Consider the following 25189-nt stretch of genomic DNA (forward strand, 5'->3'; position numbering starts at 1 on the left):
AAAATGGGATTTGGGGGAAAAAATGGGATTTTGGGGGAAAAATTTGGGGAAAAATGGGATTTTGGGGGAAAAAATTGGGGAAAAATGGGATTTTTGGGGAAAAAAATTGGGGAAAAATGGGATTTTTGGGGGACAAGTTTGATTTTGGGTGGGAAAAATGGGATTTGGGTGGGGAAAAAATAGGATTTGGGTGGGAAAAGTGGGATTTTGGGGAGGAATGAGTGGGATTTGGTTCTGGAAAAAGTGGGATTTTGTGGGGGAAAAATGGGATTTTGGGGGGGGAAAGAACGGATTTTGGCGGAAAAATGGGATTTGGGTCTGGAAGGAGGTGGATTTGGGGGGAATAAATGGGATTTAGAGCAAAATAGGTGGGATTTTGGGGGAAAAAATGGGATTTTTGGGGGAAAAAATGGGATTTTGGGTGGAAAAAGTGGGATTTATGGCGAAATAGGTGGGATTGAGTGGGAAAGATGGGATTTTTTGGGGAAAAAGGTGGGATTTTGATGGGAATATTGGTATTGGGAGGAGGTGGCCACGTCCCCAGTGTCCCCCTGATGTCCCCTCACTGTCCCCTCGATGTCCCCTCACTGTCCCCTCACTGTCCCCAGGTGCAGGAATTGATTATCAACAAGGATCCAACACTGCTGGACAACTTCCTGGATGTGAGTGGGGATTTGGGGGGATTTGGGGGGGATTTGGGATGGATTTAGGGGGGATTTGGGATGGATTTAGGGGGATTTGGGGTAGATTTTGGGGGGATTTGGGGTGGATTTTGTGGTGGATTTGGGGAATTTGGGGTGGATTTGGGGAAATTTGGGGTATTTCAGGTGGATTTGGGTTGGATTTGGGATGGATTTGGGGTGGATTGGGGATGGATTTGGGATGGATTTGGGGGATTTGGGATGGATTTGGGGGATTTGGGATGGATTTGGGATGGATTTGGGGGATTTTGGGGGAATTTGGGATGGATTTGATGTGGATTTGGGGAGATTTGGGGGATTTGAGGCGGATTTGGGGTATTTGGGGTGGATTTGGCATGAATTTGGGGTGGATTTGGGGAAATTTGGGATGAATTTGGGGGAATTTCAGGTGGATTTGGGTTGGATTTGGGGGAATTTCAGGTGGATTTGATGGATTTGGAGTGGTTTTGGGGGATTTGAGGTGGATTTGGGGTGTATTTGGGGGTGTATTTGGGATGGATTTGGGGAAATTTGGAGTAGATTTGGGGGAATTTCAGGTGGATTTGGGGGAATTTTGGGTGGATTTGGGGAAATTTGGAGTGGATTTGGGATGGTTTTGGGGTGGATTTGAAATGAATTTGGGGTATTTGGGGTGGATTTGGGGGAATTTCAGGTGGATTTGGGATGGATTTGGGGTGAATTTGGGGAAATTTGGGATGGATTTGGGGTGAATTTGGGGGATTTGGGATTTGGGGTGGATTGGGATTTATGGGATTTGGGGTGGAGTGGATTTGGGGGGATTTGGGGTGGATTTGGGGAATTTCAGGTGGATTGGGGAATTTGGGAAATTTGGAGTGGATTTGGGATGGTTTTGGGGTGGTTGGAATGAATTGGGGTGTTGGGGAGATTTGGGGGAATTTCAGGTGGTTGGGATGGATTTGGGGTGGATTTGGGATGGATTTGGGGATTTGGGATGGTTGGGGTTGATTTGTGGGAATTTGGGGTGGATTTGGGGTGCATTTGGGGGATTTGAGGTGGATTTGGGGGTATTTCAGGTGGATTTAGGATGAATTTGGGGAAATTGGGGGGAGTTTGGGATGGATTTGGGGTGGATTTGGGATGGATTTGGGTGAATTTGGGTGATTTGGGAAATTGGGGGAATTCGGGGTGGATTTGGGGAGATTTGGGAGGGATTTGAGGTGGATTTGAAGTGGATTTGGGGTGGATTTGGGATGAATTTGGGGGAATTTGGGGTGGATTTGGGATGGACTTGGGGCTATTTGGGATGGATTTGGGTTGGATTTGGGGGAATTTCAGGTGGATTTGGGATGAATTTGGGGTGGATTTGGGAATATTTTGGATAATTTGGAGTGGATTTGGGGTGAATTTGGGGTATTTGGAGTGGATTTGGGGGTATTTCAGGTGGATTTAGGATGAATTTGGGGTGGATTTGGGAATATTTTGGATAATTTGAGGTGGATTTGGGATGAATTTGGGATGAATTTGGGTTTTTTGGGGTCCCTGACCCTGTTTTTCCCTCCCCCAGGAGATCATCGCCTTCCAGGCAGACAAATCCATCGAGGTCAGGAAGTTTGTGGTTGGATTCATCGAGGAGGCCTGGTGAGCTTTGGGGGAAAATGTGGGATTTGGGGGAAAAATATGGGATTTGGGGGAAAATATGGGATTTGGGCAGGAAAAGTGGGATTTGGGGGAAAATATGGGATTTGGGGCGAATTGGGGACGTTTTGGGGGAATTTTGGGGCTGGTTTGGGGGAATTTTTGGGCTGTTTTGGGCTATTTTGGGGCCATTTTTTGGGCCATTTTGGGCTGGTTTTGTGCAATTTTTGGGCCATTTTTGGGGCCGTTTTTGTGCCACTTGGGGCCATTTTTGGGACATTTTGGGGCCGTTTTGGGGCCATTTTTTGTGCCATTTGGGGTCCATTTTGGCCCATTTTTGGGGCCATTTTTGGGGCCGTTTTTGTGCCATTTTTGGGGCCATTTTGGGGCCATTTTTGGGACCATTCTTGTGCCATTTTGGGGCCATTTTTTGTGGCATTTTTGGGGCCATTTTGTTGCCATTTTTGGGCCATTTTTTGTGCCATTTTGGGGCCATTTTTGTGCTGTTTTGGGGCCATTTTTGGCCCATTTTGTGGCCATTTTTTGTGCCATTTTAGGGCCATTTTTGTGCCATGTTTGGGGCCATTTTTTGCACCATCTTTGGGGCCATTTTGGGCCATTTTTTGGGCCATTTTTGGACCATTTTTGGGGCCATTTTTGCACCATTTTTTGGCCATTTTTGGGGCCATTTTGGGGCATTTTTGCGCACTTTTGGGCCATTTTTGGACCATTTTTGGGGTTGTTTTGGGGCCATTTTTGGCCTATTTTGGCACCATTTTTGGGCCGTTTTGGGGTTGTTTGAGACCATTTTTGGGCCATTTTTGGGGTTGTTTTGGGGCCTTTTTTACGGCCATTTTGGGGCCACTTTGGGGCCATTTGGGGCCATTTTGGGCCATTTTGGTGACCGCGGTGTGTCCCCAGCAAAAGGGACATCGAGCTGCTGCTGAAGCTGATCGCCAACCTGAACATGCTGCTCAAGGACGAGAACGTCAACGTGGTCAAGAAAGCCATCCTGACCATGACCCAGCTCTACAAGGTGGCCCTGCAGGTGAGGCACACCTGGGCACACCTGGGCACACCTGGGCTCACCTAGGCACACCTGGGCACACCTGGGGCACACCTGGGCACACCTGGGGACACCTGGGGATATCCATAGACACACCTGGGACACACCTGGGACATACCTGGGCACACCTAGGCATACCTGGACATACCTGGGCACACCTGGGATACACCTGGGGACAATGGGAATACACCTGGGCACACCTGGGGACACCTGGGACACACCTGGGACACACCTGGGACACACCTGGCACACCTGGGGACAATGGGAATACACCTGGGCACACCTGGGTACACCTGGGGACAGTGGGAATACACCTAGGCACACCTGGACACACCTGGGTACACCTGAGACACACCTGGGGACAATGGGAATACAGCTTGGCACACCTGGGGCACACCTGGGACACACCTGGGGACAATGGAAATACACCTAGGCACAGCTGGGCACACCTGGGGACACCTGGGGATATCCATAGACATACCTGGGCACACCTGGAATACACCTGGGCACACCTGGGACATACCTGGGCACACCTAGGCATACCTGGACATACCTGGGCACACCTGGGATACACCTGGGGACAATGGGAATGCACCTAGGCACACCTGGGGACACCTGGGCACTCCTTGGACACACCTGGCACACCTGGGGACAATGGGAATGCACCTGGGACACATCTGGACACACCTGGGCACACCTGGGGACATTGGGAATACACCTGGGCACACCTGGGCTACACCTGGGGACAGTGGGAATACACCTAGGCACACCTGGGCACACCTGGGATGCACCTGGGCACACCTGGGGCACGCCTGGGCACACCTGGGCACACCTGGGCACACCTGAGACACACCTGGGACATACCTGGACACACCTGGGCCAGACCTGGCCACTCCCTAATTGCAAAAAACCAGGAGTTAATTACCGTAATTACCCTTTAAAAGTTGCTTTACTACTCAGTACGGTTACCGTAATTACCCATTAAAAATTGATTTAGTATTCAATATAGTTACCATAATTACCCATTAAAGCGGCCTTCACATTTCTGTGCTGTTGAACGCAATTACCGTAATTACTCATTAAAAATGGTTTTAATATTAGATATGGTTACCGTAATTATCTGTTAAAAGGCCCTACAACATTTGCTGTGGTTACCGTAATTACACATTAAAAGTTGCTTTACTATTCAATACGGTTACCGTAATTATCTGTTTAAAAGGGCTGCAATATTTGGTGTGGTTACCGTAATTACTCATTAAAAATGGTTTTAATACTAGATATGGTTACCGTAATTACACATTAAAAGTTGCTTTAGCATTCAACACGATTACCGTAATTTCCCATTAAAACAGCCTCAACTTTTCTCTGCTGCCCAATGCGATTACCGTAATTACACGTTAGAAATGGTTTTAATACTAGATAAGGTTACCGTAATTATAGATTTAAAAGGGCTACAATATTTGTGTGGTTACCGTAATTACCCCTTAAAAGTCATTTTAGTATTCCATACAGTTACCGTAATTCTCCGTTAAAACAGCCTTAACATTTCTTTGCTGTTGAACACGGTTACCGTAATTACACATTAAAAATGGTTTTAATACTAGATACAGTTACCGTAATTACACATTAAAAATGGTTTTAATACTAGATACAGTTACCGTAATTCCCCATTAAAACAGCCTCAACGTTTCCCCGCTGCCCAACGCGATTACCGTAATTACCCATTAAAAATGGTTTCAATACTAGATATGGTTACCGTAATTATAGATTTAAAAGGGCTACAATATTTGGTGTGGTTACCGTAATTACACATTAAAAGTTGTTTTAGTATTCCATACAGTTACCGTAATTCTCCATTAAAGCACCCTTAACATTTCTTTGCTGTTGAACACGGTTACCATAATTACACATTAAAAATGGTTTTAATACTAGATAAGGTTACCATAGTTACACATTAAAAATTATTTTAATGCTAGATATGATTACCGTAACTACACATTAAAAGTTGCTTTAGCATTCAATACGGTTACCGTAATTTCCCATTAAAACAGCCTCAACGTTTCCCCGCTGCCCAACGCGATTACCGTAATTACCCATTAAAAATGGTTTCAATAGTAGATATGATTACCGTAATTACACATTAAAAGTTCTTTTACTATTCAATGTGGTTACCGTAATTCCCCATTAAAACAACCTCAATTTTGCTGCCCAATGCGATTACCGTAATTACACATTAAAAATGCTTTCAATACTAGATACGATTACCGTAATTACCCATTAAAAGTCGCTTTACCATTCAATACAATTACCGTAATTCCCCATTAAAACACCCCCAACCTTTCTCCAACGCAGCCCAACCCCATTACCGTAATCACCCATCCCAACCACCCTTTTTTCCCATTTTCCCGGTTTTTCTCCCCAGTGGATGGTGAAGTCCAAGGTGATCAGCGAGCTGCAGGAGGCCTGCTGGGAGATGATGTCCTCCATGGCCAGCGACATCATCCTGCTGCTGGACTCGGACAACGACGGCATCCGGACGCACGCCATCAAGTTCGTGGAGGGGCTGATCGTCACCCTGTCCCCCCGCACGGCCGACTCCGATGTCCCCAAGCGGCACGAGAATGACATCAGCCTGGAGAGGATCCCCAGGGACCACCCTGTCATCAAGTACGGTGAGTGTGGGGTTGGGGTGGGATTTGGGATTGGGATTGGGGTGGGAATGGGATTGGGATCACCCTGTCATTGAGTACAGTGAGTGTTGGGGATTGGGGTGGGAATTTGGGAAGGGGATTGGGGTAGGAATTTGGGAATGGGATTTGGGATTGGAATTTGGGTTTGGGATTGGGGTTGGGGTGGGAATTTGGGATTGGGATTGGAATTTGGGATTGGGATCATCCTGTCATTAAGTACAGTGAGTGTGGGGATTGGGATTGGGGTGGGATTGGGATCAATGTGTCATCAACTACAGTCAGTGTTAGGGATTGGGTTTGGGGAGGGAATTTGGGATTTGGGATCGGGATTGGGGAGGGAATGAGATTGGGGTCACCCTGTCATGAACCAGTGAGTGTTGGGGATTGGGATTGGGATTGGGGTGGAAATGGGATTGGGATTGGGATTTGGGATCGGGGTTGGGGTGGGAATGGGATTGGGATCACCCTGTCATCAAGTACAGTGAGTATGGGGATTGGGATTGGATTGGTATTGGGAATTGGGGATTGGGATTGGGATTGGGGTGGGAATGGGATTGGGATTGGGATGGGAATTTGGGATTGGGATTTGGGATTGGGTTTGGGGTGGGGATTGGGATTGGGATCACCCTGTCATCAAGTACAGTGAGTGTAGGGATTGGGATTTGGAATGGGGATTGGAATTTGGGGTTGCTGTCCCCCTGGTGTCCCCTCTGTCCCCAGGTGCACTGTGGGAGGAGGGCAAGGCGGTGACCCCCATGTCCCCAATGTCCCCAGTGTCCCCAATGTCCCCAATGTCCCCTGCTGTCCCCAGGTGCTCTCTGGGAGGAGGGCAAGGCGGCTCTGGAGCAGCTGCTCAAGTTCATGGTCCATCCTGCCATCTCCAGCATCAACCTGACGGCCGCGCTCGGCTCGCTGGCCACCATCGCCCGCCAGCGGCCCATGTTCATGGCCGAGGTCATCCAGGCCTACGAGACCCTGCACGGTAACGTCCCCAGGGCTTGGGGACAGCGGTGACCACTGTGTCCCTCGGTGTCCCTTGGTGTCCCTTGGTGTCCCTCGGTGTCCCTCGGTGTCCCTTGGTGTCCCTTGGTGTCCCAATGTTCATGGCCGAGGTCATCCAGGCCTACGAGACCCTGCACGGTAACGTCCCCAGGGCTTGGGGACAGCGGTGACCATGGTGACACCCCAGCCATGGTGTCCCTTGGTGTCCCTGAGCAATCCCATCTTCTCATGTTCTCATGTCCCTTGGTGTCCCCATGGTCATGGCCGAGGTCATCCAGGCCTACGAGACCCTGCACGGTAACGTCCCCAGGGCTTGGGGACAGCAGTGACTACGGTGTCCCTTGGTGTCCCTTGGTGTCCCCATGTTCATGGCCGAGGTCATCCAGGCCTACAAGACCCTGCACAGTAACGTCCCCAGGGCTTGGGGACAGCAGTGACCATGGTGACACCACCCCCAGCTGTCCCCAGCTGTCCCTAACCCTCTCCCTCTCCCACTAGCCGACATGTCCCTGATGCTGGCCATGTTCCAGGTGTCCCCAGCTGTCCCTAACCTGTCCCCAGCTGTCCCTGATCTTGTCTCTCTCCCACTAGCCAACCTGCCCCTGACTCTAGCCAAGTCCTAGCTGTCCCTAACCTGTCCCTGCATGTCCTTAACCTCTCCCTCTCCCACTAGCCAACCTATCCCTGATGCTGGCCATGTTCCAGCTGTCCCCAGCTGTCCCTAAGCCTCTCCTTTTCCCACTAGCCAACCTTCCCCCAACTCTAGCCAAGTCCCAGCTGTCCCCAGCTGTCCCTAACCTGTCCCCAGCTGTCCCTAACCGTGTCCCTCTCCCACTAGCCAACCTGCCCCTGACTCTAGCCAAGTCCCAGGTGTCCCCAGCTGTCCGTAACCTGTCCCCAGCTGTCCCTAACCGTGTCCCTCCCCCACTAGCCAACCTGCCCCCGACGCTAGCCAAGTCTCAGGTGAGCAGCGTGCGGAAGAACCTGAAGCTGCACCTGCTGAGCGTGCTGCGGCACCCCAGCTCGGGGGACTTCCAGCCGCAGATCACCACGCTGCTGGTGGACCTGGGCACCCCGCAGGCCGAGATCGCCCGCAGCATGCCCAGCCCGCGGGACGGCCGCAAGAGGCCGCGCGACGAGCCGGACGCCGCGCTCAAGAAGATGAAGATCGGTCAGTGGCGGCCGCGGTGGCCTTGGTGGCGGTGTGGCTGTGGTGGTGTTGAGACTGTGGTGGTATTGGTGGCGTTGGTGGCACTGTGACTGTGGTGGCATTGGTGAAGTTGGTGGCGCTGTGATTGTGGTGGCCTTGGTGGCACTGGTGGCATTGATGATATTGGTGGTATTGGTGGTGTTGGTGGTGCTGTGATGGGTGGCCTTGGTGGCGTTGGTGGTGCTGTGACTGTGGTGGCCTTGGTGGCACTGGTGGCATTGATGATATTGGTGGCGTTGGTGGCATTGGTGATGGTGGCATTGGTGGCGCTGAGACTGTGGTGGCATTGGTGACACTGGTGGCTCTGGTGGCTTTGGTGGCGTTGGTGGCATGGGTGGTGCTGAGACTGTGGTGGCGTTGGTGGCATTGGTGGTGCTGGTGGCGCTGTGAATGTGGTGGCAATGGTGGTGTTGGTGGCACTGGTGGCATTGGTGGCATTGGTGGCATTGGTGGTGCTGTGATTGGTGGTATTGATGGCATTGGTGGCATTGGTGGTGCTGTGACTGGTGGTATTGATGGCATTGGTGGCATTGGTGGTGCTGAGACTGTGGTGGCATTGGTGGCTGTGTGACTGTGGTGGTATTGGTGGCATTGGTGGCGTTGGTGGCCTTGAGACTGTGGTGGCATTGATGATATTGGTGGCATTGGTGGTGCTGAGACTGGGGTGGCATTGGTAGTGTTGGTGGCGTTGCTTGCATTGGTGGTGTTGGTGGCGTTGGTGGCGGTGTGACTGTGGTGGCGTTGGTGGCGTTGGTGGCATTGGTGGCATTGCTTGGTGCTGAGACTCTGGTGGCATTGGTGGTATCGGTAGTGTTGGTGGCATTGGTGTCACCTTCCCTGTGGTGGTATGGATGGCATCGGTGGCACTGAGCCTGTGGTGGTGTTGGTGGCATTGGTGTCACCTTCCCTGTGGTGGTATGGATGGCATTGGTGGCACTGAGCCTGTGGTGGCGTTGGTGGCATTGGTGTCACCTTCCCTGTGGTGGTATGGATGGCATTGGTGGTATTGAGCATGTGGTGGCATCGGTGGCATTGGTGGCACTGAGACTGTGGTGGTGGCATTGGTGGCGTTGGTGGTGTTGGTGGCACCAAGCCTGTGGTGCTGTGGGTGGCACTTCCCCCGTGGTGTCACCTCCCCAGTGGTGGCATTGGTGGCACTGAGCCCCATGTGGTATCAGTGGTGCTTAGCCATTGGTGGCATTGGTGGCACCAAGCCTGTGGTGGCATTGGTGTCACCTCTCCCATGGCAGTATCAGTGTCACCTCCCCATGGTGTCACCTGCTCCGTGGTGGCATTGGTGTCACCTCTCCCATGGCAGTATCAGTGTCACCTCCCCATGGTGTCACCTGCTCCGTGGTGGCATTGGTGTCACCTCGCCCACATCCCCCACCCCTCCCCAATGTCCCCATCACCGGCAGTGACCGATGACCCCTGGGGACACTCAGTGACCCTTGGGGACACTCGGTGACCTCTGGGGACACTCAGTGACCCTTGGGGACACTCGGTGACCTCCGCCATCCCCGCAGAGCCCCCGCTGGGCGAGGACGACGAGGACAAGGACCTGGAGGCGCCGGCGGTGGCCGCGGCCAAGGGGACAGGGACAGCCATTGTCCCCTCGGACACTGACATCACGGCCGAGTTCCTGCAGCCGCTGCTGACCCCCGAGAACGTGGCCAACCTGGTCAGCAGGGCTTGGGGACACTCTGGGGACACTCTGGGGGGGCTTGGGGACACTCTGGGGACACTTTCTAGGAGCTCTAAGGTGATGTCACCCATCCTGCAGCCACTGCTGACCCCCGAGAACGTGGCCAACCTGGTCAGCAGGGCTTGGGGACACTCTGGGGACACTTTGGGGGGCTTGGGGACACTTTGGGGACACTTTGGGGGGCTTGGGGACACTCTGGGGACACTCTGAGGGGGTTTGGGGACACTTTGGAGGGGCTCTGAGGGGGTTTGGGGACACTTTACAGGGTTGTCACCCATCCTGCAGCCGCTGCTGACCCCCGAGAACGTGGCCAACCTGGTCAGCAGGGCTTGGGGACACTCTGGGGACACTTTTGGGGGTTTGGGGACACTTTGGGGACACTTTGGAGGGGCTCTGATGGGGTTAGGGGACACTCTGGGGGGGTTTGGGGACACTCTGGGGACACTTTCTGGGGGCTCTAAGGTGATGTCACCTGTCCTGCAGCCACTGCTGACCCCCGAGAATGTGGCCAACCTGGTCAGCAGGGGACATCGGGCTTGGGGACACTCTGGGGACACTCTGGGGGGGTTTGGGGACACTCTGAGGGGGTTTGGGGACACTCTGGGGACACTCTGAGGGGGTTAGGGGACACTCTGGGGTCCCTAAGGTGATTTGGGGACACTCTGGGGACTCTAAGGGGCTGTGGGGGACACTTTTGGGGTCTCCAGGGTGGTTTTGGGGACACTTTGGTGTCTCCAAGGTGTTTTTGGGTTTCCAACATATTTTTGGTGTCTCCAGGACATTTCTGATGTCACTCTGGTGTCCCTAAGGCCATTTTTGGTGCCACTCCTGTGTCCCTAAGGCCATTTCTGGTGCCACTCTGGTGTCCCTCAGCCCGTTTTTGCTGTCCCTGATGCCATTTTTGATGTCCCTGATGCCATTTTCGTTGTCCCTGATGCCATTTTCAGTGTCCCTCAGGCCATTTTTGGTGTCCCTGATGCCATTTTTGATGTCCCTGATGCCATTTTTGATGTCCCTGATGCCACTTTCGCTGTCCCTGATGCCATTTTTGGTGTCCCTGATGCCATTTTCGCTGTTCCTGATGCCATTTTTGATGTCCCCGATGCCATTTTCAGTGTCCCTAATGCTATTTTTGGGCTCTCCATCACCTTTCTGGTGTCACTCTGGTGTCCCTGATGCCACTTTCGATTTCCCCGAAGCCACTTTTGCTGTCCCTGATGCCGTTTTTGATGTCCCTGATGCCATCTTCAGTGTCCCTGATCCCATTTTCGGTGTCCCTGATGCCACTTTCGCTGTCCCTGATGCCATTGTTGATGTCCCTGAGGCCATTTTTAGTGTCCCTGAGGCCATTTTTGGGCTCACCATCACATTTCCGATGTCACTCTGGTGTCCCTGATGCCACTTTCGCTGTCCCCGATGCCACTTTCGCTGTCCCTGATGCCATTTTTGGTGTCCCTGACGCCATTTCTGATGTCCCTGAGGCCATTGTTGGTGTCCCCGATGCCACTTTCGCTGTCCCCGATGCCACTTTCTCTGTCCCCGATGCCATTTTCGCTGTCCCTGATGCCATTTTCGGTGTCCCTGATGCCATTTCCGATGTCTCTGATGCCGTTTTTGCTGTCCCTGATGCCACTTTCGCTGTCCCTGATGCCACTGTCCCCTCTCCCAGGTGCTGATCAGCATGGTGTACCTGCCCGAGGCCATGCCCGCCTCCTTCCAGGCCACCTACACCCCTGTGGAGTCGGCTGGCACCGAGGCGCAGATCAAACACCTGGCCAGGCTGATGGCCACCCAGATGACCGCCGCCGGCCTGGGGCCAGGTGGGGCTGGGCTCTGGGGTCACCTGAGGGGGAATTTGGGGTGGGATTGGGGTTTGGGGTCACCTGAGTGGGTGAATTGGGGGCAGAAATTGGGTTTGGGGTCACCTGAGTTGGGAATTGGGGTGGAATTTGGGGTGGAATTGGGTTTGGGGTCACCTGAGTGGAGAATTAGGGGTAGAAATTGGGGTGGAATTTGGGTTTGGGAGGATTTGGATGGGGAATTGGGGGCAGAAATTGGGGTGGAATTTGGGTCTGGGGTCACCTGAGTGGGGAATTGGGGGCAGGAATTGGGTTTGGGGTCACCTGAGTGGGGAATTAGGGGCAAAAATTGGGGTGGAATTTGGGTCTGGGGTCACCTGAGTGGGGGAATTGGGGCAGAAATTGGGTTTGGGGTCACCTGAGTGGGGAATTGGGGTGGAATTTGGGGTAGAAATTGGGTCTGGGGTCACCTGAGTGGGGAATTCGGGGCAGAAATTGGGGTGGAATTTGGGTTTGGGGTCACCTGAGTGGAGAATTGGGGGCAGAAATTGGGGTGGAATTTGGGTTTGGAGTCACTTGTATGGGGAATTGGGGTGGAATTTGGTTTTGGGGTCACCAGAGTGGGGAATTGGGGTGGAATTGGGGTTTGGGGTCACCTGAGTGGGGAATTGGGGTGGAATTTGGGGTTTGGGGTCACCTGAGGGGGGAATTGGGGTGGAATTTGGGGTGGAATTTGGGTTTGGGGTCACCTGAGTGGCGAATTGGGTGCAGAAATTGGGTTTGGGGTCACCTGAGTGGGAAATTGGGGCAGAAATTGGGTTTGGGGTCACCTGAGTGGGGAATTTGGGTGGAATTTGGGTTTGGGGTCACCTGAGTGGGGAATTGGGGCAGAAATTGGGGTTTGGGGTCACCTGAGTGGGGAATTGGGGTGGAATTTGGGGTAGAATTTGGGTCTGGGGTCACCTGAGTGGGGAATTGGGGACAGAAATTGGGGTGGAATTTGGGTTTGGGGTCACCTGAGTGGGTGAATTGGGGTGGAATTTGGGGTGGCATTGGGGTTTGGGGTCACCTGAGTGGGGAATTGGGGGCAGAAATTGGGTTTGGGGTCACCTGAGTGGGGAATTGGGGGCAGAAATTGGGTTTGGGGTCACCTGAGTGGGGAATTGGGGCAGGAATTGGGTCTGGGGTTCACCTGAGTGGGGAATTGGTGTGGAATTTGGGTTTGGGGTCACCTGAGTGGGAAATTGGGGCAGAAATTGGGGTTTGGTGTCACCTGAGCAGGGAATTGGAGTGGAATTTGGGTTTGGGGTCACCTGGGTGGGGAATTGGGGGCAGAAATTGGGTTTGGGGTCACCTGAGTTGGGAATTGGGGTGGAATTTGGGTTTGGGGTCACCTGAGTGGGGAATTGAGGTGGAATTTGGGTTTGGGGTCACCTGAGTGGGGAACTGGGGTGGAATTTGGGTTTGGGGTCACCTGAGTGGGGAATTTGGGTGGAATTTGGGTCTGGGGTCACCTGAGTGGGGAACTGGGGCAGAAATTGGGGTGGAATTTGGGTTTGGGGTCACCTGAGTGGGGAACTGGGGTGGAATTTGGGTTTGGGGTCACCTGAGTGGGGAACTGGGGTGGAATTTGGGTTTGGGATTTCTGTCCCTGCCCAGGTGTGGAGCAGACCAAGCTGCTGCGCGAGGAGCCCAAGGAGGAGAAGGCGGCCAAGCCGGACGCTGTGGTCATCAAGCGGCGACTCTCGGCCCTGGGCCAAGGCCAGGCCATCGCCGTCCTGGGCGCTCACGGCTCGGCCGCAGGGACCATGGACGAGACGCCCCAGGCCAAGCGGCGGCCGGAGCCCATCATCCCGGCCACCCAGCCACGGTGCGGTGTGGGGTTTTGGGGTTTTGGGGTTTTGGGGTGGGGGATTTGGGGTGTGGGATTTGGGGATTTGGGGTGGGGGATTTGGGGGGTGGGATTGGGGGATTTGGGGTGGTCCTTGATGCAGAATCCTGATCCCATCATCCCGGCCACCCAGCCACGGTGGGGTTTGTGGTTTTGGGGTGTGGCATTTGGGGTTTTGGGGATTCAGGGTGTAGGATTTGGGGTTTTGGGGTGGGGGATTTGGGGTTTTGGGGTGTGGGATTTGGGGTTTTGGGGTGGGGGATTTGGGGTTTTGGGGATTTGGGGTGGTCCTTGATGCAGAATCCTGATCCCATCATCCCGGCCACGCAGCCACGGTGGGGTTTGGGGTGTGGGATTTGGGGATTTGGGGTTTTGGGGTGTGGGATTTGGGGTGTGGGATTTGGGAATTTGGGGATTTGGGGTGGGATTGATGGAGTAGGATGAACCCAAGAGAATCCGGAACCCATCATCCCGGCCACGCAGCCACGGTGGGGTTTGGGGTGGGGGAGTTGGGATGTGGGAATTTGGGGTGTGGAATTTGGGGTTTTTGGGTGGTCCTTGATGGAGCAGAATGAACCCAGCAGAATCCCAATCCAGTCCCATTCCTAGGGGCTCTCAATCCCATTCCTGATCCCAATCCAATCCCATTCTCAGGGGATCTCAGTCCCATTCCTGATCCCATTCCTGATCCCAGTCCAGTCCCATTCCTGATCCCATTCCTGATCCCAATGCAATCCTTATCCCAGGGGATCTCAGTCCCGATCCTGATCCCAATCCCGATCCCAATCCAATCCCGATCCCATTCCCACTGGATGCTGATCCCAATCCAATCCCATTCCCAGGGCTTCTCAATCCCATTCCTGATCCCATTCCCACTGGATCCTGATCCCAATCCAGTCCCATTCCCAATCCTATTCCCGATCCCAGTCCCATTCCCGATCCTGATCCGATCCCATTCCCGATCCCAATCCGACCCCGATCCCGATCCCATTCCCACTGGATGCTGATCCCAATCCAGTCCCAATCCCAATCCCATTCCCAGGGGATCCCAATCCTGATCCCGATCCCAATCCTGATCCCAATCCGACCCCGATCCCAATCCCATTCCCAGGGGATCCCATTCCCGATCCCAATCCCATTCCCAATCCCAATTCCATCCCATTCCCAGGGAATCCCAATCCCATTCCCGATCCCAACCCGACCCCGATCCCAATCCCATTCCCAGGGGATCTCAGTCCCATTCCCGATCCCAATCCAGTCCCATTCCCAATCCCGATCCCATTCCCAGGGAATCCCATTCCCGATCCCAATCCCATTCCCAGGGAATCCCATTCCCGATCCCAATCCCATTCCCAGGGGATCCCATTCCCAATCCCAATCCAGTCCCATTCCCAATCCCATTCCCAGGGAATCCCGATCCCAATCCCATTCCCAATCCCAATCCCATTCCCAGGGAATCCCAATCCCATTCCTGATCCCAATCCGACCCCAATCCCGACCCCGACCCCAATCCCATTCCCAGGGGATCCCGATCCCGATCCCAATCCGACCCCGATCCCAATCCCATTCCCAGGGGATCCCAATCCCGATCCCAACCCGACCCCGCTCCCCTGCAGGCTGGCGGGCGCCGGCGGTCGCAAGAAGGTGTTCCGGCTCAGCGACGTGCTGAAGCCGCTGAGCGACGTGCAGGTGGAGAAGCTGAAGCTCGGCGCCGTGCGGAGAATCCTGCGCTCCGAGAGAGCCGTGGCCGCCAGCGGGGCCGCCCAGGTGACCGGGGTACACCTGGGCACACCTGGGTACACCTGAGTACACCCGGGGTACACCTGGGGTACACCTGAGATCACCTGGGATATACCTGGGGTACACCTGGGTACACCTGGGTACACCTGGGATACACCTGGAGTACACGTGTGATACATCTGGGTACACCTGGGATACACCTGGGGTACACCTGGGTACACCTGGAATACACCTGGTTACACCTGGGATACACCTGGGATAACCCGAGATAATGTGGGATAACCTGGGGTACACCTGGGATAACCCGAGATAACCCCAGATCACCTGGGATAACCCAAGATAACCCGGGATCACCTGGGATGCACCTGGGATAACCTGGGGTACACCTGGGTACACCTGGAATCACCTGGGGTACACCTGGGATACATCTGGGATAACCCGAGATAACCCGGGATCACCTGGGATAACCTGGGGTACACCTGGGATACACCTGAGGTACACCTGGGATAACCCAAGATAACCTGAGATAACGTGGGATAGCCCGGGATACACCTGGGTACACCTGGGATACACCTGGGCACACCTGGGTACACCTGGATACACCCTGGGGTACACTTGGGATAACCCGAGATGCACCCTGGGGTACACCTGGGTGCACCTGGGGTATACCTGGGATCACCTGGGATAACCTGGGATACACCTGGGATAACCTGGGATACACCTGGGATAACTGGAGATAACCCAGGATACACCTGGGATACACACTGGGATACACCTGGGATGCACCTGGGATAACCCCAGAATTACCCCAGGATATACCCAGAATAACCCTTGACTGACCCCTGAGTGACCCCAAGTGACCGTTGACTGACCTCTAAGTGACCCTTGAGTGACCCCAAGTGACCATTGACTGACCCCAAATGACCCCTAAGTGACCCAAGTGTCTCCTCAGGCCCGCGTGAAGATCCTGGCCTCGCTGGTGACACAGTTCGAGGTGCCCTTGAGTGACCCTTGAGTGACCCCTGACACTAATCCCTTGACTGACCCCAAATGACCCCTGAGTGACCCCAAATAACCCGAGTGACCCCCATGACCCCTAAGTGACCGGAGTGTCCCCCAGGCCCGTGTGAAGATCCTGGCCTCGCTGGTGACGCAGTTCGAGGTGCCCTTGAGTGACCCCTGACACTGATCCCGTGAATGACCCCAAGTGACCATTGACTGACCCCTGAGTGACCCCAAATGACCCCTGAGTGACCCCAAATGACCCCTGAGTGACCCGAGTGTCCCCCAGGCCCGCGTGAAGATCCTGGCCTCGCTGGTGACGCAGTTCGAGGTGCCCTTGAGTGACCCCTGACACTGATCCCGTGAATGACCCCAAATGACCATTGACTGACCCCTGAGTGACCCCAAATGACTCCCGAGTGACCCCAAATGACCACTGAGTGACCCGAGTGTCCCCCAGGCCCGCGTGAAGATCCTGGCCTCACTGGTGACGCAGTTCGAGGTGCCCTTGAGTGACCCCTGACACTGATCCCTTGAGTGACCCCAAATGACCCCTGAGTGACCCCAAATGACCCTTGAGTGACCCCAAATGACCCCTAAGTGACCCGAGTGTCCCCCAGGCCCGCGTGAAGATCCTGGCCTCGCTGGTGACGCAGTTCGAGGTGCCCCTCAAGGGCGAGGTGCTGTCCTTCATCCTGGACGATGTCCGAGGTCGCCTGGACCTGGCCTTCGCCTGGCTCTTCCAGGAGTACAACGCCCACCTGGCCCGTGGTGGCACTGGTGGCCCTGGTGGCCTCGAGCGCTACGACGAGTGTCTCATCGGGCTGCTGGCCGGCCTGCAGGAGAAACCCGACCAGAAGGACGGGTAGGGGACACTGGGGACAGCAGGGACAGCGGGGTCGGGATGGGGACAGTGGGTTGGGTTGGTGGCACCAGAGTTGGGATGGGGACACTGGGGTCACTGGGGACACTGGGGACAGCAGGGTCGGGTTGGGGACAGTGGGTTGGGTTGGTAGCACTGAGATTGGGTTGGTGTCACCATGGTTGGGTTGGTGCCACTGGGATGGTATGGGGACACCAGGGTTGGGATGAAGACATCAGATTGGGTTAGTGTCATCGCGGTTGGGTTGGTGTCACTGAGGATGCAATGGGGACATCAGATTGGGTTGGTGGCACCAAGGTTGGGTTGGTGCCACCATGGTTGGGTTGGTGGCACTGGGTCAGAATGGGGACACCATGGTTGGGTTGGTGGCACCAAGGTTGGGTTGGTGTCACCAAGGTTGGGTTGATGCCACTGCAGTTGGGCTGGTGGCACTGGGTCAGAATGAGGACACCAGAGTTGGGTTGGTGGCACCAAGGGTGGGTTGATGCCACCACAGTTAGGCTGGGGACACCATGGTTGGGTTGGTGACACCAAGGTTGGGTTGGTGCCACCATGGTTGGGTTGGTGGCACCAAGTTTGGGTTGGTGCTACTGGGGATGGAATGGGATGGGGACATCAGATTGGGTTGGTGGCACCAAGGTTGGCTTGGTGGCACTGCAGTTGAGTTGGTGTCACTATGTTGGCATGGGGACACCAGAGTTGGGTTGGTGTCACTGCAGTTGGGTTGGTGTCACTGGGTCGGCATGGGGACACCAGGGATGAATTGGGGACACTGGGCATGGGGACACTGGACACAGCATGAGGCCACCGGTCAATGTCACCAGGGAAGGGACTGTACCTCAGTCTAGGACAGTGCCACCAGGGCAACCAGGACCAGGCTGGTGGCTCTGGGGACAGAGCAGAGCCACCACCCCAGCCTGGTGACATTGGCTGTGTCCCTTTGTCCCTTTGTCACAGGATTTTCACCAAGGTGGTGCTGGAGGCGCCGCTGATCACCGAGAGTGCCCTGGAGGTCATCCGGAAATACTGCGAGGACGAGGTGACAGGGACAGGGACAGGGGACACAGGGAGGGGACACCGGGAGGTGACACCGGGAGGTGACAGGATCAGGGGACACCAGGAGGGGACAGGGACATGGGGAGGAGACACCATTGTGCCTTGGAAGTCATCCGCAAGTACTGCGAGGACGAGGTGACAGGGACAGGGACACCGGGAGGGGAGGTGACATTGGGAAGTGACAGCGGGAGGTGACAGGGACAGGGGACACTGGGAGGGGAGGTGACATGGGGAGATGAGGTGACACTGGGAGGTGACACAGGGAGGTGACACTGCTGTCCCCAACAGAGCCACACCTACCTGGGCATGTCCACCTTGCAGAGGTGACACTGAGGGTGACACAGGGAGGTGATATGGGGAGGTGACAGCGCTGTCCCCAACAGAGCCGCACCTACCTGGGCATGTCCACCTTGCGGAGGTGACATGGACAGGTGACACTGGGAGGTGACACAGGGAGGTGAGGTGACACAGGGAGGTGACACGGGGAGGGGAGGTGACATGGGAGATGAGGTGACAGGGGAGGTGACACTGGTCTCCCCAACAGAGCCGCACCTACCTGGGCATGTCCACCTTGCAGAGGTGACACGGGGAGGTGACAGGGGAGGTGACACTGCTGTCCCCAACAGAGCCGCACCTACCTGGGCATGTCCACGCTGCGGGATCTGATCTTCAAACGTCCCTCGCGCCAGTTCCAGTACCTGCACGTCCTGCTGGACCTCAGCTCCCACGAGAAGGACAAGGTGCCACCTCGGGGACAGCTGGGGACACCTTGGGCACACCTCAGGCACCTTGGGGATGTTTGGGGACACCTCAGGGACATCTGGGGACACCTTGGGGACATCTAGGGACACCTTGGGGTCGTTAGGGGACACCTCAGAGACATCTGGGGACACCTCAGGGACATCTGGGCACACCTTGGGGACATCTGGGCACACCTTGGGGACATCTGGGGACACCTTGGGGGCACCTCGGGGACATCTGGGCACACCTTGGGGACACCTTGGGGACCTTGGGGACGTTTGGGGACACTGGGGGACACCTTGGGGACATCTGGGGACACCTTGGGGACACCTTGGGGACCTTGGGGACATTTGGGGACACCTCGGGGACACCTTGGGGACATCTGGGGACACCTCGGGCACCTTGGGGACACCTCGGGGACATTGGGGGACACTCCAGGGACACTTTGGGGACATCCTGGTGGTACCCTGGGGACACTCCAGGTGACACCCTGGGGATGTTCCAGGGACACTTTGGGGACACCTTGGGGACACTCTAGGTGACACCCTGGGGACACTCTGGGGAACACCTTGGGGACGTTTGGGGACTCTCCAAGGACACTCTGGGGACATCCTGGAGATACTCTGGGGACACCCTGGTGACACTGAGGTGACACTGAGTCGACATTTGGGGACAATGAGGTGACCCAGAGGACAGGTGACATTTGGGGACACAGAGGTGACACTGAGGTGACCCAGGTGTCCCCAGGTGACCCTGAGGTGACACAGGTGTCCCCAGGTGACAATAAGGTGACAATAAGGTGTCCCCAGGTGCGCCAGCAGGCGCTGCTGTTCATCAAACGGATGTATGAGAAAGAACAGCTCTGGGGACATTTGGGGACACTGAGGTGACACTGAGGTGACACAGAGGTGACCCAGGTGACCCTGAGGTGACCCAGGTGACAATAAGGTGTCCCCAGGTGCGCCAGCAGGCGCTGCTGTTCATCAAGCGGATGTACGAGAAGGAACAGCTCTGGGGACATTTGGGGACACTGAGGTGACCCAGAGGTGACACTGAGGTGACACTGAGGTGACAATACGGTGTCCCCAGGTGCGCTAGCAGGCGCTGCTGTTCATCAAGCGGATGTACGAGAAAGAACAGCTCTGGGGACATTTGGGGACTCTGAGGTGACACAGAGGTGACCCAGGTGACACTGAAGTGACCCAGGTGACACAGAGGTGACAATAAGGTGTCCCCAGGTGCGCCAGCAGGCGCTGCTGTTCATCAAGCGGATGTACGAGAAAGAGCAGCTCTGGGGACATTTGGGGACTCTGAGGTGACACTGAGGTGACCCTGAGGTGACCCAGGTGACCCTGAGGTGGCCCAGGTGACCCAGAGGTGACACAGGTGTCCCCAGGTGCGCCAGCAGGCGCTGCTATTCATCAAACAGATGTACGAGAAGGAGCAGCTCTGGGGACATTTGGGGACTCTGAGGTGACACTGAGGTGACACTGAGGTGACACTGAGGTGACCCAGAGGTGACCCAGGTGACCCAGGTGACCCTGAGGTGACCCAGGTGACACAGAGGTGACAGTAAGGTGTCCCCAGGTGCGCCAGCAGGCGCTGCTGTTCATCAAACGGATGTACGAGAAAGAACAGCTCTGGGGACATTTGGGGACTCTGAGGTGACCCTGAGGTGACCCTGAGGTGACAATAAGGTGACAATAAGGTGTCCCCAGGTGCGCCAGCAGGCGCTGCTGTTCATCAAACGGATGTACGAGAAAGAACAGCTCTGGGGACATTTGGGGACTCTGAGGTGACACAGAGGTGACCCAGGTGACACTGAAGTGACCCAGGTGACACAGAGGTGACAATAAGGTGTCCCCAGGTGCGCCAGCAGGTGCTGCTGTTCATCAAGCGGATGTACGAGAAAGAGCAGCTCTGGGGACCTTTGGGGACACTGAGGTGACACTGAGGTGACATTTGGGGACACTGAGGTGGCACAGGTGACAATAAGGTGACAATACGGTGTCCCCAGGTGCGCCAGCAGGCGCTGCTGTTCATCAAACGGATGTACGAGAAGGAACAGCTCTGGGGACATTTGGGGACACTGAGGTGACACTGAGGTGACACTGAGGTGACCCTGAGGTGGCCCAGGTGACAATAAGGTGACAGTAAGGTGTCCCCAGGTGCGCCAGCAGGCGCTGCTGTTCATCAAGCGGATGTACGAGAAAGAGCAGGTCTGGGGACATTTGGTGACACTGAGATGACACAGAGGTGACACAGAGGTGACACAGAGGTGACACAGGTGTCCCCAGGTGACACAGAGGTGACAATAAGGTGTCCCCAGGTGCGCCAGCAGGCGCTGCTGTTCATCAAGCGGATGTACGAGAAAGAACAACTCAGGGAATATGTGGAGAAATTCGCCCTGAATTACCTGCAGCTCCTGGTGCATCCCAACCCGCCCTCGGTGCTGTTCGGGGCTGACAAGGACACAGGTGAGACCCCAAATCCCAAATACTGCATGGGAAATCCCAAAAGGTTCAGAAATAACAGGTATTGTATGGGAAATAATTGATATTTTATGGGAAATATCGAATATTTTATGGTGCATACCAACCTGCCCTCGGTGCTGTTCGGGGCTGACAAGGACACAGGTGAGACCCCAAATCCCAAATGGGTTATGGGAAATCCCAAATGGTTCCAAAATATCATATATTTTATGGGAAATAATGGATATTTTATGGGAAATAACAAATATTTTATGGTGCATCCCAACCCGCCCTCGGTGCTGTTCGGGGCTGACAAGGACACAGGTGAGACCCCAAATCCTAAATACTGTATGGGAAATCCCAAATGGGATGTGGGAAATCCCAAATGGCTCAGAAATAACAAATATTTTATGGGAAATATCGAATATTTTATGGGAAATATTGAATATTGCATGGGAAATCCCATATGGTTTATGGGAAATCCTGAATATTGTATGAGAAATCTCAAATGGTTTATGGGAAATCCCATATGGTTTATGGGAAATCCTAAATGGCTCAGAAATATCAGATATTGTATGGGAAATAATTGATATTGTATGGGAAATAATTGATATTTTATGGGAAATAACAAATATTTTATGGGAAATATTGAATATTTTATGGTGCATCCCAACCCGCCCTCAGTGCTGTTCGGGGCTGACAAGGACACAGGTGAGACCCCAGATCCCAAATACTGTATGGGAAATCCCCAATGATCCAGAAATATCCAATATTTTATGGGAAATAATGAATTTTTTATGGCAAATAATGAATATTTTATGGGAAATAATGAATATTTTATGGTGCATCCCAACCCCCCCTCGGTGCTGTTCGGGGCTGACAAGGACACAGGTGAGACCCCAAATCCCAAATACTGTATGGGAAATCCCAAATGGGATGTGGGAAATCCCAAATGGTTCAGAGATAATAAATATTTTATGGGAAATATCCAATATTTTATGGGAAATATTGAATATTGCATGGAAAATCCCATATGGTTTATGGGAAATCCTGAATATTGTATGAGAAATCTCAAATGGTTTATGGGAAATCCCAAATGGGTTATGGGAAATCCTAAATGGTTTGTGAGAAATCCTGAATGGTTTATGGGAAATCCTAAATGATTCAGAAATAATGAATATTTTATGGTAAATAACGGCTATTTTATGGGAAATAACAAATATTTTATGGGAAATCCCAAATGGTTTATGAGAGACCCCAAATGGTGTATGGGAAATCCCAAATGGCCTATTGGAAATACTGAATATTTTATGGGAAATCCTGAATGGTTTATGGGAAATCTCAATGGTGCACATTTTTGCTCATTTTCAGCCCATTTTTGGTCATTACCAACCCCATTTTGCTCATTTCCAACCCAATTTTGCTCATTTCCAGCCCATTTTTGGTCCCTAACCCCATTTCCTGTCCCTTGTCCCCAGAGGTGGAACCATGAATTGGGTCATCACCAACCCATTTTTGCTCATTTTCAGCCCAATTTTGCTCATTTTCAGCCCATTTTTTTCTCATTTCCAGCCCAATTTTGCTCATTTCCACCCAATTTTTTCTCGTTTCCACCCAATTTTTTCTCGTTTCCACCCCGTTTCTGCCCATTCCCACCCCATTTTTGTCCCTAACCCCACCCCTGTCCCTTGTCCCCAGAGGTGGCACCATGGACAGTCATTTCCACCCAATTTTTGCTCATTTCCACCCCATTTTTTCTCATTCCCACCCCATTTTTGGTCCCTAACCCCTCGATTTCCTGTCCCTTGTCCCCAGAGGTGGCACCATGAATTTGCTCATTTCCAGCCCATTTTTGCTCATTCCCACCCCATTTTTGTCCCTAACCCCACTCCTGTCCCTTGTCCCCAGAGGTGGCACCATTCAAAGTATCACTGCCACCCCCAATTTTTTCTCATTTCAGCCCATTTTTTCCCATTTCCACCCCATTTCTGCCCATTCCCAGCCCATTTTTGGTCCCCAACCCCTCAATTTCTTGTCCCTTGTCCCCAGAGGTGGAACCATGAATTTGGTCATCACCAACCCATTTTTGCTCATTTCCAGCCCATTTTTCCTCATTCCCACCCCATTTTTGTCCCTAACCCCTCAATTTCCTGTCCCTTGTCCCCAGAGGTGGAACCATGAATTTGGTCATCACCAACCCATTTTTTGCTCATTTTCAGCCCATTTTTGCTCATTTCCAGCCCATTTTTTTCTCATTTCCAGCCCATTTCTGCCCATTCCCACCCCATTTTGGTCCCTAACCCCCCCGATTTCCTGTCCCTTGTCCCCAGAGGTGGCACCATGGGCAGTCATTTCCAGCTCATTTTTGCTCATTTCCAGCCCATTTTTTTTCTCATTTCCACCCCATTTCTGCCCATTCCCAGCCCATTTTTGGTCCCCAACCCCTCGATTTCCTGTCCCTTGTCCCCAGAGGTGGCAGCCCCCTGGACCGAGGAGACCATCAAGCAGTGTCTCTACCTGTACCTGGCGCTGCTGCCGCACAACCACAAGCTGATCCACGAGCTGGCGTCGGTGTACACCGAGGCCATCGCCGACATCAAACGGACTGTGCTGCGCGTCATCGAGCAGCCGGTGGGGACACTGGGGACACAGGGACACTGGGGATGCTGGGGACACTGGGGACGTTGGCCATGAATTGGCGTCGGTGTACACCGAGGCGATTGCCGACATCAAACGCACCGTGCTGCGCGTCATTGAGCAGCCGGTGGGGACACGGGGACACTGGGGGTGTTGGGGATGTTGGGGATACTGGGGATGTTGGCCATGAATTGGCGTCGGTGTACACTGAGGCCATCGCCGACATCAAACGGACCGTGCTGCGCGTCATCGAGCAGCCGGTGGGGACATGGGGACACTGGGGACATTGGGGACATTGGGGACATTGGGGACATTGGGGACATGGGGACATTGGGGATACTGGGGATGTTGGGGACATTGGGGACGTTGGCCACGAATTGGTGTCGGTGTACACCGAGGCGATTGCCGACATCAAACGCACCGTGCTGCGCGTCATCGAGCAGCCGGTGGGGACACGGGGACACTGGGGGTGTTGGGGACATTGGGGACGTTGGGGACGTTAGGGATGTTGGCCATGAATTGGCGTCGGTGTACACCGAGGCGATTGCTGACATCAAATGCACCGTGCTTCGTGTCATTGAGCAGCCGGTGGGGACATTGGGGATGCTGGGGACATTGGGGATGTTGGGGACATTGGGGACATTGGGGACACTGGGGGTGTTGGGGACATTGGCCACAAGCTGGCGTCGGTGTACACCGAGGCGATTGCCGACATCAAACGCACCGTGCTGCGCGTCATCGAGCAGCCGGTGGGACATGGGGACACTGGGGACACTGGGGACATTGGGGACATTGGGGATGTTGGGGATATTGGGGACATTGGGGACATTTTGGGGATGTTGGGGACATTGGCCATGAATTGGCGTCGGTGTACACCGAGGCCATTGCCGACATCAAACGCACCGTGCTGCGCGTCATCGAGCAGCCAGTGGGGACATGGGGACACTGGGGACATGGGAACATGGGGATGTTGGGGACATTGGGGACATGGGGATGCTG

At 54.1% G+C, this 25189-nt stretch overlaps 2 protein-coding genes across 5 annotated transcripts in view; one reads left to right on the forward strand and one right to left on the reverse strand.

Moving 5' to 3' along the window:
* The window catches only part of LOC146423959 (uncharacterized), a 72727-nt gene that overhangs the window by 7099 nt on the left and 40439 nt on the right, over positions 1-25189 (reverse strand). The gene's annotated exons all lie outside the window — the stretch shown is intronic.
* Positions 551-25189, forward strand: part of LOC146423960 (symplekin-like) — a 31937-nt gene continuing 7298 nt past the window's right edge. For 2 of the 4 annotated variants that reach the window (XM_085043975.1, XM_085043976.1), the window contains exons 1-16: positions 551-662; positions 2227-2300; positions 3219-3345; positions 5786-6035; positions 6865-7035; positions 7987-8226; positions 9792-9946; positions 11640-11790; positions 13429-13639; positions 15277-15427; positions 17023-17267; positions 18243-18324; positions 18968-19081; positions 21412-21559; positions 24024-24136; positions 24892-24939. In XM_085043975.1, the coding sequence (XP_084900101.1) occupies positions 555-662; positions 2227-2300; positions 3219-3345; positions 5786-6035; positions 6865-7035; positions 7987-8226; positions 9792-9946; positions 11640-11790; positions 13429-13639; positions 15277-15427; positions 17023-17267; positions 18243-18324; positions 18968-19081; positions 21412-21559; positions 24024-24136; positions 24892-24939 (2388 nt within the window). In that variant the 5' untranslated portion in view covers positions 551-554. Of the gene's footprint in view, positions 663-2226; positions 2301-3218; positions 3346-5785; positions 6036-6864; positions 7036-7986; positions 8227-9791; positions 9947-11639; positions 11791-13428; positions 13640-15276; positions 15428-17022; positions 17268-18242; positions 18325-18967; positions 19082-21411; positions 21560-24023; positions 24185-24269; positions 24318-24891; positions 24940-25189 lie in introns of all 4 variants that reach the window. The other 2 variants (XM_085043978.1, XM_085043977.1) reach the window with 2 other exon arrangements.

This window comes from Lichenostomus cassidix, unplaced genomic scaffold, assembly GCF_008360975.1.
Source record: "Lichenostomus cassidix isolate B80296 unplaced genomic scaffold, HeHo_3.0 HiC_scaffold_35, whole genome shotgun sequence".
Classification (NCBI taxonomy): domain Eukaryota; kingdom Metazoa; phylum Chordata; class Aves; order Passeriformes; family Meliphagidae; genus Lichenostomus; species Lichenostomus cassidix.